This window comes from Miscanthus floridulus, chromosome 8, assembly GCF_019320115.1.
Source record: "Miscanthus floridulus cultivar M001 chromosome 8, ASM1932011v1, whole genome shotgun sequence".
In the NCBI taxonomy this organism is placed as follows: domain Eukaryota; kingdom Viridiplantae; phylum Streptophyta; class Magnoliopsida; order Poales; family Poaceae; genus Miscanthus; species Miscanthus floridulus.
In genome coordinates, this window is record NC_089587.1 from 27,722,884 (window position 1) to 27,738,383 (window position 15,500).

Sequence of the window (15,500 nt, forward strand, 5' to 3'; positions counted from 1 at the left end):
TCTCCACAAAAGGTCATTATTACAAGGCATGCTTTAACGTGATTGTCATGTAGGTTAGCATTTGAAATTCATGTTTCGAACAATCCAACAGAGGAGAATTTGTTTCACCAAAATTTTGTTTCCATCCCCAATCAATTTTATTGGGAATTTTAGTGTCTGTATAATAATTTTTTGAAGAAATTTCAATGCCTATAATTCCTTTTTAAGTTTTTCAATAATAAAGTAGTGTTTCTAAATTTGAAGTCCAAGAAAGGAAAAGACTTCATAGCATAGGCATGGCCCACCTGTCAGCAGGCGGAACCCTCGTGCACAGCAGGCAGCAGCCGGGCGCGGGCAAATCTTCCCACTTCCACACGCCCGGGGCTCACGCTATCATGCAGTCACGCTCACGCACCTCTTCCCCTCCGCCGCAAGGGATATTTAACTTTTTACCATTATAACGGATGGCGACTCCTGATACATCACTCTTAGAATTGGCGCTACGGTTTTAGTAGCAAAGAGAGAAAAACAATACGAAATTACCACTTTTTACTCATGTGGCACGCCAGCACCTCACGCCAACGCGGATCTGAGCCAACAGCCCCATGTCAAATGACCACCCCTGCCCCTAGTGTCTTTCTTCATCTCCCGCTCAGCCCACTCGTTCCTCCCGCCGCGCCGCCGGGGATGAGTTGCCACACGCCTCCACGCCGCTGCTGGCCGAGTCGCCGCAGACCTTCACGGTCCACGCAGCCGCAGGTCACTCACCCCACGCTGTAGCATTTGAAGATCACACAATTGTTAACCGGATCAAGCACAATTCATCATGTCACCACAGCTCGCGGGGAAAGCAAAAAAAGGCAGTGAGGACCGGATGATGGCAGCCCGACATGGTGAAGCCATGCTTGCAGGAGACCTACACGGTGCTCCTTGACGACGGTGTCCCGCCATCCACCCGTCTCTGGGACAGCGGTGGGCTGCTTGGTGGTGTTGCGGTGTCGTGAGCAGGTCTCTCCTCCAGGCGCAGGGCCTGCCCCGGGCGCGGGTGTGCTGTGCGGTTCATCATGTGGCACGACGGCAATGGCAGCTGCAAGGTGCTCAACGCTGAGCGCAAGGAGATGACGTCATTGTTCGCGTTGAGGTCCTGCTCGACAACCACAAGCGTCATCACGTGCGCGCGGGATGCACACGCTGGGCAGGAGCTCGTCGCTGCATGGTTGCTGCTGTGGACAACGAGGAGTTCGATGAAGAGCTGGACATTGCCGCCGCCGTGGTGGGAACGTGCACAGGCAGCCTTAACAGGCCTCCGCCGCCACCTTCCTGGCCACGCAGACGCCCCACGCCGTCGCTGCGCACGCACTACGCATGTGCGCACGGGGGAAGGCCGCCGCTGGCCGAGCCAATGGCCGCCGCCATGAGTGCGCGCGGGCAGCCGCGTCAGTGCCCTTAGGAGCAACATCATGGCCAGCACGCTGGTGCCGTGCAGGTGGAGGAGATCATCGCTGGTCGCCATCCGTTGCACGCACACGTGGGCGCCGCCGCTGCCACCACCATCGACCCATGCAGAGCGAAGTCGGTGCCATGCAGATGGAGCTCGGTGGAGGAGAGGTCGTGCAGCGTGTCGAACACCGAGCTGAGTTGTGCGCATGACGAGGGCCACGTCGTCGGTTGCTCCATGTTCGTGGACTATGCCAGACAGGGCGTGCGCGCCCGGTTGCTCCACCTGTGCAAGCCGGAAGGGGCGCGCGCTGTCCCGTTGCTATCCACGGAGCACGTGTCGAAGCTTGGCAACGTGCAGGAGAGCCTGCCCGACCTACAGCCCCATGGCTACAACGTGCTGATCAGGGCTTACTCCAAGCGAGAGTGCGCGGTGCTTACCCCAAGAGTGTTCGACGAAATGCGCGTCACATGGGTGGAGAGGAAGAGGATGGAGACAGAGAGGGTAGGGGCAGGTGGGACATTTCACACGTCCTACTAACTCGGATCCATGCTGACGTGGGGAATTGACGTGTCATGCGAGCAAAAGCGATATTTTTTAGCCGTCCTCTATTGTAAAATGGTAGCGCCAGTTTTAACAGCTTAAGGGCGCGTTTAGATGCAAATTTTTTTGGGTTTTGGCTACTGTAGCACTTTCGTTTGTATTTGGCAATTAGTGTCTAATTATGGACTAATTAGGTTCGAAAGTTTCATCTCGCGATTTCTCACCCAACTGTGCAATTAGTTTTTTCGTCTACATTTAGTACTCTATGCATATGCCGCAAGATTCGATGGGTACTACGTAAATTTTTTTTGGAAACTAAGCAGGCCCTAAGAGTCGTCGTGCCTTATAACGGTAAAAATTTAAAGGGCAATTTTGCTCAGGGACACTGAAGAAAGGCTTTATTTGCTGCCGGACACCGCCAACTCGTGTATTTGCTGAGTACCATTATGAATCGCTGTTTTTTTGCCAGAAGACACCACGGCCATTATTTTAATCTTTTCTATCGTTTGGGAGAGAGAACAAGCAGTGGATGGACAAAGTTGCCCCTAGCTCGGTTGGGCTCTGCTAATATTAACTGGTTGAGCCAGGTTGTCCGACCCACCGGTCGTCTTCCTCCTCCAGCCGATCCTTTATTCCCCTTCTTTCCCACTCCCAAACCAAGTGGTGCTAGAACCCTAGATCCCTTGATCCGGCGATGGCATCCAGTTCGCACTCTGCGGTGGCGTCTGCCCCCACTCCCGAGCTTGACCCCTTCAGGGATGCATCTGGGTTCTTGCCCTTGGTTTCCTGCTCCAAGTGCGGGATGAAGCTCATCGGTCGAGTGTCGCAGAAGACAGGCAGCAAGGGGAAGAGGTTCTACAAGTGCCCTCTGCTAGAGCATGTAAGTGATTCTAGTTCTGTGGATCTCCAATTTTGTTTGCAATGGTGGTTTGAGATTTGGAATTCGGCTTTTGCATACTGATTTTGCATGCAAGGTGTACATGTTTGAAGAAGACTATGTCGAGTACTTGGTGGTTGGAGGCCACCTTCCTCGCTATTGTAGTCAGTTTAGAAGTGCGGAGGTTTCAGTGGGTGCAGTCAAGGCGAAGGATGGGCATGACATGTTAGCAGCCGTAGAAGGTGTTCAGACCTTCACTGGTTTGTGCAGAGCGCAATCGCCTCTCTAAATGATGTGGAGGCAAAACTGAAGGCTCCATCTCAAACTGAAGCCAAGATGGATAGGATTGGAGAGCGTCTGCTTATTCTGGGTGTGGCAAACTTGGTAGTTGTAGCATTGGTTCTGATGGTTTTGATTTGCAAGTAAGGTAAGCAATGTGTTGGTGCTCATGTATCTCAGTCCTTATGTAACTGTTGTAGGCACATGATGCATTGTAATGTAATGGGTTGACATGTGAACTCAGAGATATGACATGAGCTGTTATCCTTCAATATCACTATGTGCATTATCAACCAAGTAACACTGAGCAAAGCAAAGACAGTAGACATAACATCTTAAAGCATGATAATCTTAGAGGTAGCTGACAGTAATTAACATAACATCTTGAAGGTACATGCCTTCACATGTCACAGTACACCTTAAACAGCACAAATCGAGTGTCACATGACATCACATGTCAACAAAAGCAATTGTTTTGGACACTTCAGTACTTAAACTACTTGTACTTTTCCATGACTAGTGTTCTTCCTCTTTGGTGTCTTCTTGATCTTCTTGGTCGTCACCTTGATCTTCTTGGGAGGGGATGAACTTCCATCTATCATGGCCAACATCCTTTTGTGGCTACAGGTGCAGAACTAAAATGTTAGTATGTAGTCTTTGGATATCATAGTTATGTCAAGGCAATAAGGCAAACAGGTATAGGTACCTTCTAGTGTTGGCTGCAGGGCTAGAAGGTGCTGCTGCAGCACTTGCAGTGGCTGCAGTGGCTGCAGTGCTTCCTCCAACCTAAGATTGCTAGGTAGAACTATAGAAGCTAGCTTGGTTTTCTTTCCCTTGCTTCTTTTGGGCTTAGCTGCTGTAGGAGGAGGTGCATCTGAGTCATACACTGTCTCATTGCAAGTCTTCATCATGTGCCCAAATTAACCACATCTTTTGCACTACATCTGTCTACGAGTTCCCTTGCCACCTTCTTCAGCTCCCTTCAACCTTCTTGTCCTTGGTCGTCCTGCTGATCTTTTAAAAGCTGGAGGCCAAAGTTTAAAGCCTATCTCAACCTTAGGCCATTGGCTTCTATCTGTCATGGGATGCACAACCCCTTCATAAGCCTTCTTGAACATGGCTACAGAATAGTACTCATGTACATAATCTTCCACATTCCTGTTCCTCAATGCATTGATCAAGCAAAGTGCATGAGTGCATGGCAGCCCAATTATCTGCCACCTTTGGCAGCTGCATGATGTGTTGTCCAAATCAACAGTGTGTCTCCAAGTTTTCAATTCCTTAGTAGTACCCTGAATCTCTGCTGTGTTGTTAGGTCCTTTGTGTATGACATAATTCAGGTTCCTACTCCTGGCATTTAGGTCCTTTGTGATGTTAGGTAGAATCCTATCATTTAGCTTCTCTGCAAGTGTCCTTCTCGCTGCATTTTTCTCCATGATCATCTGCCTGATCCTATCCATCAGAGATATGACTGACTGTGACTTCTCCATTCTGATCCAACTATTAAATGTCTCTGCAATGTTGTTTGTTACATAGTCACATTTGCTGGCGTGGGAGAACTTCCATATGTTCCACAAGTGCTTATGTGTTTGTTCTATCCATTTGATTGCATTTGGTGAAGCCTTCTTCATTATGTTGTAATGGTACTCATAATGCTGCTGGTTGTATGCCCTGCTGCATGGCCACAAATGCTTCTTGAACACAGCACCTTTGTACCTCTTCTAGAAGTTCTTCACCAAATGCCTCATGCACTGTCTAAGCATCTGTAGAGATTACAAGTCCTGGTGGGGAGCCAATTGCAGTCTGTAGCTTCTCAAAGAACCATTTCCAACTGTCAGCGGATTCTGAGCCAAACACACCATAAGCAACTAGAAACAACCAGTTGTTTCCATCTACTGCTGATGTAGAGGCTAGCTGTCCTCTCCACCTCCCTGTTAGCACTGTTGAATCAACTCCCAAGAAGGGTCTGCATCCATTCAAGAATCCATCAACACATGACTTCAGTGCCACAAACATCCTTGAGAATCTCATCTTCTTTCCCACATTTTCTCATTCAATTTCCACAATGCTACCAGGATTGGTTCTCTCAACCTCTGCCTTGAAACTAAAGGCATCATCGAAACTGTCGTTCCACTTGCCATTAATTTCTTCTAGAGCCATCCGTCTGCCATCAAAGACCACATAGTATGACAAAGTAATGTTATACTTCTTCTCCAGGTCTTTCTTCAATGCTGCTGCCCCTATTGTCGGTTCCTCTCTAAGGATGTCAATTATCCTGTCCCTCACCCAGGCATTGTTAGCCATACAATTTTGATGCAGTTTGGATGTGCTTGGACAAGTATGCTTCTGATACATCTTCTTTATCTGCAAAGCAGTTAAACAACAAAAACAAACATGTTCACAAAATTCACATTTAGTAACCCATCCTATCAGTTCAATAACAAAAATGATTCAATAGCATACCTGCCAAGTTTTGCCATCTTGCAGCTGAGATGCATGAATCCTCCACTTACACCTCTTCTTCTTGCTCTTTGAACCCTTGCAGATCCCTCTATACCTTGTTGACTCACTGTAAAGAGCTGCAATTTTAAACTCATTTAGTACTGCAAATTGCCTAATTGCTCTCTTAAAGGTATCCCCATCCTCAAATGTGACCCCACAAGCTATGGTTGGGTTTTCTAAGTCAGTGACATGTTCAAAAACTTCACAACCAGCTTCATCATCAACATAAAGATCATCCTTACCACTACCGTCAGAGTCATAAGCATCAACATCTAAACCTGCATTATCATCATTAAGGTCAGACATGTAATGGTTTTCATCATTCACCCCCACATATTCTTCTTCATCTTCTTCCAAAGACACATCATCATCAGCTACCTCCTTTCTTTTCTTCTTTGACCTTGGAACACTTTTCATCTCTCTATCAGTATCAGTGCCACCATCACAAACATCATCACAAGGATCTGGCTCTACATCATCATGGTCACCTGCTTGAACAGGGGGTTCAAGAGCAGGTACTGCCTCATCAGCAGAAACACTCTGACTATATGCAACTGCAACCGTGTCATACATCCCCACATACACAACCAGCTTCCTTAGATCCCAATACATGTCAATAGCATCCATCAGCATGGAGTCAGTACTAAGAGTGGAGTAACATTTTCTCGACTTGTTGTAAAAACATAGATTCAAGCCCTGATTAGCTCCGCAAGCTACCTTAGCTGCTACATCGTTAGTAAGATGCTTCAAATTCATAGTGTCCCTATCAACCACTAGTTGGAAATCAGCTGTAAGAGGATTAAGATTCGGACTGGCCCGCACAACAATCCGGCAGGCGGTACTAATGTCCATCCTAAAAAATAGACAACAAGAAACCATGAAATCCCTAGATTCGGCCCAACAAATACTAAGATGAGTAAGACAAATCCAACCACAACAAGCAAACGGGAAAAAAGGAAACGAGAGAAAAGAGGAAGAACAGAGCGTACCCTTCAAGAACCCATGCTAGATTGAGCCCCTTCGAAGGGGAATCTACACTTAGGCCGCAAGCGCCTCACTTTTCTCGACGACACCATCCTCAGACGTCCATCAAACCACGGGCGCGAGCCGTGCCGGAGGAGGCGGCGGAAGCCAGGTCATCGCCGGAGCCTCGTGGATGCGGTAAGAGATGCGACGGCGCCTGTGGCTGAGTGCGAAGGGGTTAGGGTTTGATGTGTGCCTTTGACCGATGCAGTCTGGTTCAACCAAGGGCATCGAGCGTCATTTTCAAAAATTTCTCTCTCCAAAATGATAGAAAAGAGTAAAGTAATGACTATGGTGTCTTCTGCTAAATAAACCGTGATTTATAATGGCACTGAGCCAATAAACGAGTTGGCGGTGTCCGACGACAAATAACGACGTTCTTCGGTGTCCGGAGGCAAAATTTCCCAAAGTTAAATATCCCCCTCTGCAAACACCCGCGCTGACTGCGCCCACGAATCCATCCTGCAACCTGCATCCACTCCTCCACCTCCGCGTTCATTCCTAGGGGCTAGGGTTCCTCCTCTGCCGCATCGCGGGGAACTCTGCGGGCGGAATTTGGTAGGCTAGCTAGTCTCCCGCCAGGAGGTCAATTTCCAGTCAGCGTAGCTTTGTTTTGTAGCCGACCGGTCGATTTGTATCCGGGGGTGGCTGGGTGACAGGGTAGGCTCGATTTAGCGTCCTTTTCGTGGGAATTTTTGGGTCTTAGGCGCGGATTACTGGTGTCTACTGTCTAGGGATCTGCTAGCTGCTAGCTGCTTGGGTTAGGCGGCGCGCGGAGGCTTAGGTGCTTGGCTGACTAGTGTCAATGGCGGGATCTGTCGGCAAGGGCAGGGCGGCGCTGCGGGCGTCCCCGAAGCGGTACAGCGGCACGGACCCGCCGTTGTCTCTGGCGGGGCCGACGTTGGCGGATCTGCAGAGGACGGCCGAGCTGGAGAAGGTTATTCGTTGTCTCTGCTTACGTTTTGCAGCTCTAACGGCTTTACTTGGCTTCCATTTTGATGACGTCCCTGTTGTTTTGCTGAAAAACTTGGTTTCAGTTCTTGGTTGAAGCGGGCCTCTATGAGGGGAAAGAGGAGTCTGCGAAGCGGGAAGATGTGCTATCCGATATTGGTCAGGTAACCCCTACCTTCCTGTTTTACCCGCGGTTTATATGTTGTTTGTTTACACTACCCAACAAGTTGACATCTCATACATGCTTGAAGTTGGGGGTTGTACTTTATTAGAAGGAAACATGTGATATATACTACACCCTGTTTCGAAATTGCAAATCATTTTAGTTTTATCCTAAGTCAAACTTCTTTAGCTTTGACTAAGTTTATAGGAAAATGCACAAACATCTACAACCTCAGACAACATTCATTTAGATACACCATTAAATATATTTTGATAGTGTATTTATATATATATATATATATATAGTAGATGTTAATATATTTTTCTATACTTGGTTAAAGTTAAATTTGACTTAGAACAAATATAAACCGACTTACAATTTGAAATGGCAGTAGTACTTCCTAATTTAGCTTTGTATGGTGTGTACTGCGTTGTTGCATTTTGCTAAGTCAGTGGTGTACTTGTATGGTTTTTGTTTCAGCATTTTTGAATAGGAAAGAATGTTGAATGGTTACCACTATATTTATCTGTCCATTGCTGGTATATTCTTTAGTACCTATATAGTTTTATTTTCCATTGCTACTTTGCAGAAATAATAGACCTATTTTTTCTGTCTTTTTTATTTCTTAATCTATCTTTGCTTGAGCCTTGAAGTGTTGCATAATACATTAACGTGCACATATGCTTTCTTTTGAATTTACAGATAGTCAAGGAATGGGTGAAGCAGTTGACTAGTAAGAAAGGATATGCTGATCAATTGGTTGAACAAGCAAATGCAGTCCTTTTTACTTTTGGGTCTTACAGATTGGGGGTATCTGCTTCTTTTGGTTCTTTTATCGTATAACAACTTTTCTTGCCATTCAGTTGTTGAAATAGCACAGTTCATTGTATTTATAGTTTTATTAACAGCATTCAGTTCCGCTTGCTGATTATAACCAAAATTTGTTAGTTTTCTTCAGGGTTCAGAACCTCAGACTTAGTTTTATGTTCTGCATAAGTAGAAGAGCTTGCAACTTAATAACTAGTAGGTGCTTTCAAGTTTGGTAGCCCACTTTTCATTAAGTTTTACATACCAGCATGTGGCATTAAGCAATTACTGTGATTTGCCATAAAGATAAGAGTTGGTTAAAAGGAATCTGAACTTCTGAAGGAACATTACTGTTTTCTATTTTAGTACGGATTGTAATTTTGTACTGGAACATACAGTGCTGGTCTTTGGTTGACCCCTTGCTAGTTGATAACTTAAAAAAAGTGACAGATTGCATTTCTTGTTTTGTAGATAGACAAGATCAATAGAGCTTATGGGGTTTATAATTTTCTTTCTTCATTCAAATAATATTCATTGTTGTATTTAAGAGCAATGGTACTACCAAATGTTCTGTGAGTGGTTTCAACCTATTGTGTGTAACTCAGATGAAGAGCACCAACCCATTCTTGTTACTTGAATACTGCAAAACTACGAGAGCTTGTATATCTGTTTATAAGCAGTAACTTGCAGGACAAGGGGTTCTAGGTTGTAGATGCTTATTTTACAGCTATTGTGTAACCAGTTCGCTGCTGCATCTCGCAAATTAACTTCAGTGTTATAAAGTCGTCTTATTGATTATGATTAATAGCAATTAGTCGTCCTAGACTCCTAATCGGTATCCTGGACTTGACTAGGGGCTACGACTCGATTAGGCTGATTAGTTTTCTGGTCATCCGATTCATTGTCGACTAGTCACGATTAGTCGGATGTCGGATGACTAGGGGGTGGAAGACCAGAAAAAGAATGGAATTGCTGGGCAGTTGAGGACATGGGCTGCATCTGGGATGGCTTAGGGCACTGGACCTCATGTTTTCCAGCCCAATTTGCAACCCTACTTGCAGCCACCACCCTAGAATTATCTTCATGCTTGATTTGTACTGAACATGTAATATATTGGTATATATTTGGTATATTAGTCCTGATATATAGGACGACCAGGACCGACCAGGGCTGAGTAGTCGCCCTGGTTGACAACTAATTGCGACTAGTCGCCTTGGTTGATGACTAATCGCGAGTAGTCGCGTGGTGGGTCCCATGGTGACTAGGATTGGTCAGACTTCTTGATATCATTTAACTTAGCGAAAATTTTATGTAAAGGCAACAAAAAACATCCTTCCCTAGGTTGTGTCCCATCTTGATTTTGTGAGGTGCCGAGACAGTATGCTATCCTTTTGCATTAAATACTTTTAGTCGATAAATTTTGTCTTATAATAACCTTGTTAGGTTCATGGACCTGAAGCTGATATTGATACCCTTTGTGTTGGACCTTCATATGTGAACCGAGAGGTGATTTCACCTGTGCTATTGCCTATTGGTTGTATGGATTCCATAAGGATATATGATGGATGTTAACAATAATATTCTGCAGGAGGATTTCTTTGTCACACTGCATGGCATATTAGCAGAGAAGGAAGAAGTTACTGAGTTGCAACCTGTACCTGATGCTCACGTACCTGTATTGAAATTTAAGTTCCGTGGGATATCAATTGACCTTCTGTATGCTAGCCTCTCTCCTTCAGTGATACCAGTGGTAAGTCATTCCATTTAATACTTCTATGTGTTGATGTGTCCTTGTTCGGTTACACTCGTTAAAGAAAATTTTCCTTCATAAGGAGTGTACCTTTTGCACAAGATAGTGTTTTAGCCACTTAAGTTATCTTATATGGGTTCCTGCTTTTCAAAGGTGGAAGTTGTGATAGATTTTGGGCTTTTTATTAAAACCTGTTTCTTTAAAATGTATATCACCTGAACCTGTTTCCTTAACTTAATGTCATCTAATTTGTTAATCTTAACCTTTTAAGATTGACAGGAGGGACAAAACATATACCTTAAACTGTTTATTTTGCCTTCTTGAAGTCGTTTTCCCCATTTTTGTAAATATTGGAAATTTTGATTCAACTTAACATGGGATCTCTCTCTGAAGAACATACATGCATGCAGAATGCTGTTGAACAGATGTATTATTTATTTGTTTTCTTGTACTGCTGCAGGATTTTGATCTCTCTCAAGGATCTGTGCTTTGTGATGTTGATGAAGCAACTGTTCGAAGTCTTAATGGATGCAGAGTGGCGGATCAGATTCTTCGGCTTGTTCCAAATGTTGAGGTTATATGAAACAGCCCCCTCAACTTTATCCTGTATGGTATGGTCCCTCTGTGTTAGTATACCAAACTTTGTGCTTTGCAGAATTTCCGAACAACACTCAGATGCTTGAAGTACTGGGCAAAGAGAAGGGGTGTTTATTCTAATGTACGCCTGAGTTTATCATCAATTATTTACACAGTTTATTTTGTAGTTGGACTGAATGAACACTAGCAAAAAGAAGTTTGTCCTCGCAAATGAACTGTAATGATGTTAGTATTTTCCTTGTCAGATTACTGGTTTCCTTGGGGGTGTCAACTGGGCTCTGCTGGTTGCCCGTGTCTGCCAACTCTATCCTAATGCTGTGCCAAGTATGCTGGTTTCTAGGTTCTTCAGAGTTTTTACCCAGTGGCAATGGCCAAATCCAGTGATGCTATGTGCAATTGAGAATAATGATCTTGGTTTTTCTATATGGGATCCACGCAAAAATCCGCGTGATAGAAACCATCTCATGCCCATCATCACTCCAGCCTACCCATGCATGAACTCTAGTTACAATGTTTCAAGCAGCACACTGAGGGTTATAATGGAGCAATTTCAATTTGGCAACAAAATTTGTCAGGTATGCATTGATTTCTACCTGTAAATTTACGGCTGATAGCTAATGTTCTTGGTATGGTCTCACTGCCTATCTTTTATGCAGGAAATTGAACTTAATAAGGCCAATTGGAATGCTTTATTTGAGCCTTTCCATTTTTTTGAGGCATACAGAAAGTTTCTAGTGGTTGACATAGTTGCAGAGAATGATGATGATCTTCGTCTTTGGAAGGGATGGATCGAGTCTCGTTTGAGACAACTTACTTTAAAGGTACCTTTTGATTTTCTTAATTTTGTGCACCATGACTTTAACTGTTGTTACTTTTCTTGGTTAGACATATGGAGTCCACATAAAAGCATGGTTGTATTGTATTTACAGAAAAATAAAATTTCCTTATGGTATTTGTTCTTCTAAAATGCAGATTGATCGGGATACTAAAGGAATTTTGCAGTGCCATCCATACCCATGTGAGTATTCAGATCCCACAATAGAGTGTGCACATTGTGCCTTCTACATGGGCTTATCAAGGAAACAGGGGTCGAAAAAACATGGTCAACAGTTTGATATCCGTGGGACAGTAGATGAATTTATGCGTGAAATTGGCATGTATTCATTGTGGAAGCCTGGGATGGATCTGGCTGTCACCCATGTCCATAGGGAGCAGGTCCCATCTTATGTATTTGAGCAAGGATACAAGAAACCCTGCCCTACAATGCATGCAAACCAACAAGAGCAGTCTGATGGAGATGTCACATTGAGCCCATATCTGGACAGTCAGCTTAAGAGAAAGTACGATTCCGATGGAGATGGCCATGTGGAACTTTGCAAATCTGTAAAAAGGGCTTCAGCAAGCCCACCTGGTGTGGGAACCCCACCTCATGGAAATAGTGTCAGTAACGTCGTTTGTGACAGCCCAGTCAAATTCGTTTCAAGTGTCGTTTGCAGCGGATCTCTGACTTCTCCATCGCATGATGATATAAACTTAGAACAAGCACAATTAACTACTTCACCATATGGATCTGAGGATACCTCAGCATCAGGCACAAGCTTTGCAGCAGTGGGAGCAGTTGTTTTGGCTGATGAATCCAGCAAGCTCGGTAACTTGACATCAGATCTTGAAGTTAATACAATTCAGACAATGCCACTGCACACATATTTAGAATGCGTCGCTCAGAAGGATGAAACAAAGCTCGAGGAAATCAGAAGCTTGGCAAGCAGCAATTGTGCAGAGTTTGTAGAGCTCAGTTCTTGCCGAGAAGGTACACTTAAACTTAGGTGGGGATGAAGTGAATTGAAACGTCATTTCAGATGAGGTTTTTCTTCCTATACTTCCTGTCAAATTAAGATTCTAGTTTGATATAATCTGGACTCTACGCCTGTCTTGCTATTTTTCATTGATTAACTGTTTTGATCCACAGTGGATGAAACATGTGATTCAAAGTGCTTTCTAAAGGTGATGCAGGTGTGAAGTTGCATAGCAATCAGAGATGCCAGAAATCGGAGTTGAGGCATGTCTAGTGTCAGAATCCTTCTTTCATTCCTTAAGCATAAAAAATGCTCTATTATGTTTATGCTGTGCTTTTTGGCCCTTATTTCTTTTTGGCAGGACTTAATCATATGCCATCAACTGGTTGCTGCTGGATGGAAATCGAGTTTCATGCCTCCCCAACAGCCCAGATTCACAGATCACAGCATAGTCCAATACCAAAAGCCTCCCCCAACAGCGTGAGCGTGACACTCGCCGTGCTTAAGCAGTGGCTTGCTCCCAAGTTGCGGATAGAGGAAAGCGTTTCTTGATGTCATTCAGGTTCTCCCACAGTCCAATTTGACGGCAAGCCAGACCACCGGATCAGGATCAATGGAAACATAACGCAATATCTGAGCTTACCGAACTCTCAGGTGGAAGGACAACTTTCAATTGTGAGACGTGTAGATGGATATGAGAACTAGATGTTAACTAGCATGTCCCCAACCTGACCAAGACGTTCAAGAATGAACTATATAGGGCCCAAAAGTATTTGTAACTGAACTGCTGCTAATTGGAGCGCCTTGCCACTGACAATTGTACAATACTGCTGTTTGACGAAATTTTGTTCATTCTAAATACTTTAATTAGTGCATGCATGCGCGTCCGCATGTGCTATTTGTACGAGAGATATAAGGGACGCAAGCTAATAATAATTGTATTGGCTTTGGGTACGTATATTTACATGGTGGCCATCACAAGGATGTGCTATGTGTACTCGTTGGACAGCCAATGGACTCGGCTAACGCAGTCCATCCGACACGTGGGACAGTTTGTCCGGGTATATATAGGTGACTCAGCTAAGAGTAACCGGTTAATGGGTGACGTGGCATAAGACGAGTAGTTTGTTTGGGCTCGTGGGCGGTCCTTCTAATTAGGATTTCTAGGTTAGGTGTGTTCCCCTAGGGTTCTTAGAGCATCTTCAAGAGTTCCTAATAATTTTTTCTTAAAAATATGAAGTTTTCCAACTCATAAAAAATTATTGAAAGGAATAAATATGACCAACTCCAACAATTTTTAATAATTCACTTCTAAATATAGAAGACAATTTTTAATCAGGAATCCTATACTATTTCTAAATTATTCTAACCACGTTTATATATTCTTTTTAATACATTTGTATCGGGAACCCTTTCATAATCTTTATTCTTTCCCACACCCTTTTACCTTTAGATTGGCCGATGGATACGTGCATGGTGGACACGCGGATATATCCGCGTGATCTGCTTGCGCGCGCGCTATGCCTCCCAGGCAGCAACCGTCGAGCGGCACCACGGTGGTGCCCTTTTGGCCCGAGCCCGAGGCGGAGATCATGCGCAGCGCTTCTCTCGCCCCGGCGACTGGGGTTGGCTTCCCGCGCGGCGTCCATGCGACGGCCGGCGGTGGAGACGGAGTGGGCGGACCCCAGGTAGGAGCTTCTTCCCCTTGTTCGATTCGCTCTCTTCCCCTTCCTCGTCGCAAGTTAGGGTTAGGGTTTCGTTAGGGTTAGGATTAACCCGATTCGGTTTTTCTTTCGGTTTTGATTCGAGATCGGCGAGATAAGTCCCTTCCCCTCTTCCCCTTTCCCTCTTCTGTCTTTAGATCTTGCTGTGTTCTTCTCGGTTCTTATCCGATTGGGGATTAGGGTTAGGGTTAAGTCAAGTTAGGGTTAGGGTTTGACTCACTGGAGTCACTATTCATCTTCCCCAACGAGTGCTTCGTGGGTTAGGGTTCGGCTTCGCGTGCCGAGACCCCTTTCTCTTCTCTGTTCTTCACCCGATTAGGGTTAGGGTTCGGTGACCCTCTCACTGTGTTTTTTGTTCACCCTATCTAGATCTAAAAGCCCTAGAAGACTTGACTTTGATACCATTGTTGAAATAACATGACCTTAGCCGTAGATCTAGCGGGTACATCTTACTATAAACATGATGAACACACCATAGAACTTTGAACTATTAGATCTAGAGGGAGAGGAAGGGATGGAAAGGGCTGACCGTCTGTGCCCTTGGAGGAGGATCCGCTCGTGTCCGCCATGGAGTCGGTGAAGTCTGCGCATGGGCAGCGACGTTCGGGGAAGAGGTCAATGAAGTCGTCGACGTCGGTGTAGCGGGGTGGCGTGGCTGGTGGCTTCCCGTCACAGGCTGCGCCACTCTCTGATCGGGATTAGGGTTTAGTTTCGGTGGGGAGCTCGGCTCAGGCAAACCTCGTACTCAGAGCCGCTGGCCCCCACTTATATATATATTGCGCAGTGTGATAGGGACCCTCTAGCCATAGTGGGCTGGGCGCCCCCGATCAGGGCGCGGATCAAAGGCCCAACTAGGCCGTTGGGTCCATTTGGGATTAGAGATCAATCTAACAGGCAAGTGTCCAATGTGTCCAAGGGCTGCTTTTCTCTATCGGCCGAAGTCGCGCGGGTGGAGAGACCACAGGAACGGTGGTGGATAACGGTGGTCTACGGACCGCAGGATGACTATAGGAAAAAGTTGAGTTTCTTGATGAACTGCTGCAGTTCAAGAACTCAGTCGCTGGACCGTGG

At 45.1% G+C, this 15,500-nt stretch overlaps 2 protein-coding genes across 7 annotated transcripts; one reads left to right on the forward strand and one right to left on the reverse strand.

The window, feature by feature from the left end:
* Positions 1-5,160: 5,160 nt before the first annotated feature.
* LOC136471409 (uncharacterized) lies at positions 5,161-5,941 on the reverse strand. The gene is made up of 2 exons (XM_066469134.1): positions 5,580-5,941; positions 5,161-5,480 (listed from the first exon to the last, which is right to left on the reverse strand). The coding sequence occupies exons 1-2, from the start codon at positions 5,922-5,924 to the stop codon at positions 5,166-5,168; spliced, it is 660 nt and encodes a 219-aa protein (XP_066325231.1). The 5' UTR covers positions 5,925-5,941; the 3' UTR covers positions 5,161-5,165.
* A 1,084-nt stretch (positions 5,942-7,025) lies between these two features.
* Positions 7,026-13,659, forward strand: LOC136476052 (nuclear poly(A) polymerase 4-like). 6 transcript variants are annotated; one of them, XR_010763395.1, is made up of 12 exons: positions 7,026-7,578; positions 7,679-7,756; positions 8,458-8,565; positions 10,006-10,068; positions 10,151-10,312; positions 10,773-10,886; positions 10,968-11,030; positions 11,155-11,484; positions 11,566-11,730; positions 11,882-12,773; positions 12,879-12,968; positions 13,067-13,659. XR_010763395.1 is itself a non-coding variant. In XM_066473731.1 (12 exons), exons 1-11 carry the CDS (start codon positions 7,447-7,449, stop codon positions 12,926-12,928), a joined length of 2,103 nt encoding a protein of 700 aa, XP_066329828.1. In that variant the 5' UTR covers positions 7,026-7,446; the 3' UTR covers positions 12,929-12,968; positions 13,067-13,659. The 6 variants fall into 6 exon arrangements, 2 of the variants coding, with proteins under 2 accessions (XP_066329828.1, XP_066329827.1); XR_010763397.1 differs by having other exon boundaries at positions 12,914-12,968; XR_010763398.1 differs by having other exon boundaries at positions 11,882-12,735.
* Positions 13,660-15,500: the final 1,841 nt, after the last annotated feature.

What these genes read in the sequence shown, in the direction of transcription:
- LOC136471409 (XM_066469134.1), bottom strand. Translation starts at nt 5,924, where the DNA reads ATGTCTGACCTTAATGATGATAATGCAGGTTTAGATGTTGATGCTTAT. An exon ending in AAGATGGCAAAACTTGGCAG is followed by an intron (nt 5,481 to 5,579) that starts GTATGCTATTGA and finishes ACTGCTTTGCAG; the next exon opens with ATAAAGAAGATGTATCAGAA.
- LOC136476052 (XM_066473730.1), top strand. Translation starts at nt 7,447, where the DNA reads ATGGCGGGATCTGTCGGCAAGGGCAGGGCGGCGCTGCGGGCGTCCCCG. An exon ending in TGCTATCCGATATTGGTCAG is followed by an intron (nt 7,757 to 8,457) that starts GTAACCCCTACC and finishes TTGAATTTACAG; the next exon opens with ATAGTCAAGGAATGGGTGAA. An exon ending in GAAGGGGTGTTTATTCTAAT is followed by an intron (nt 11,031 to 11,154) that starts GTACGCCTGAGT and finishes TTTCCTTGTCAG; the next exon opens with ATTACTGGTTTCCTTGGGGG.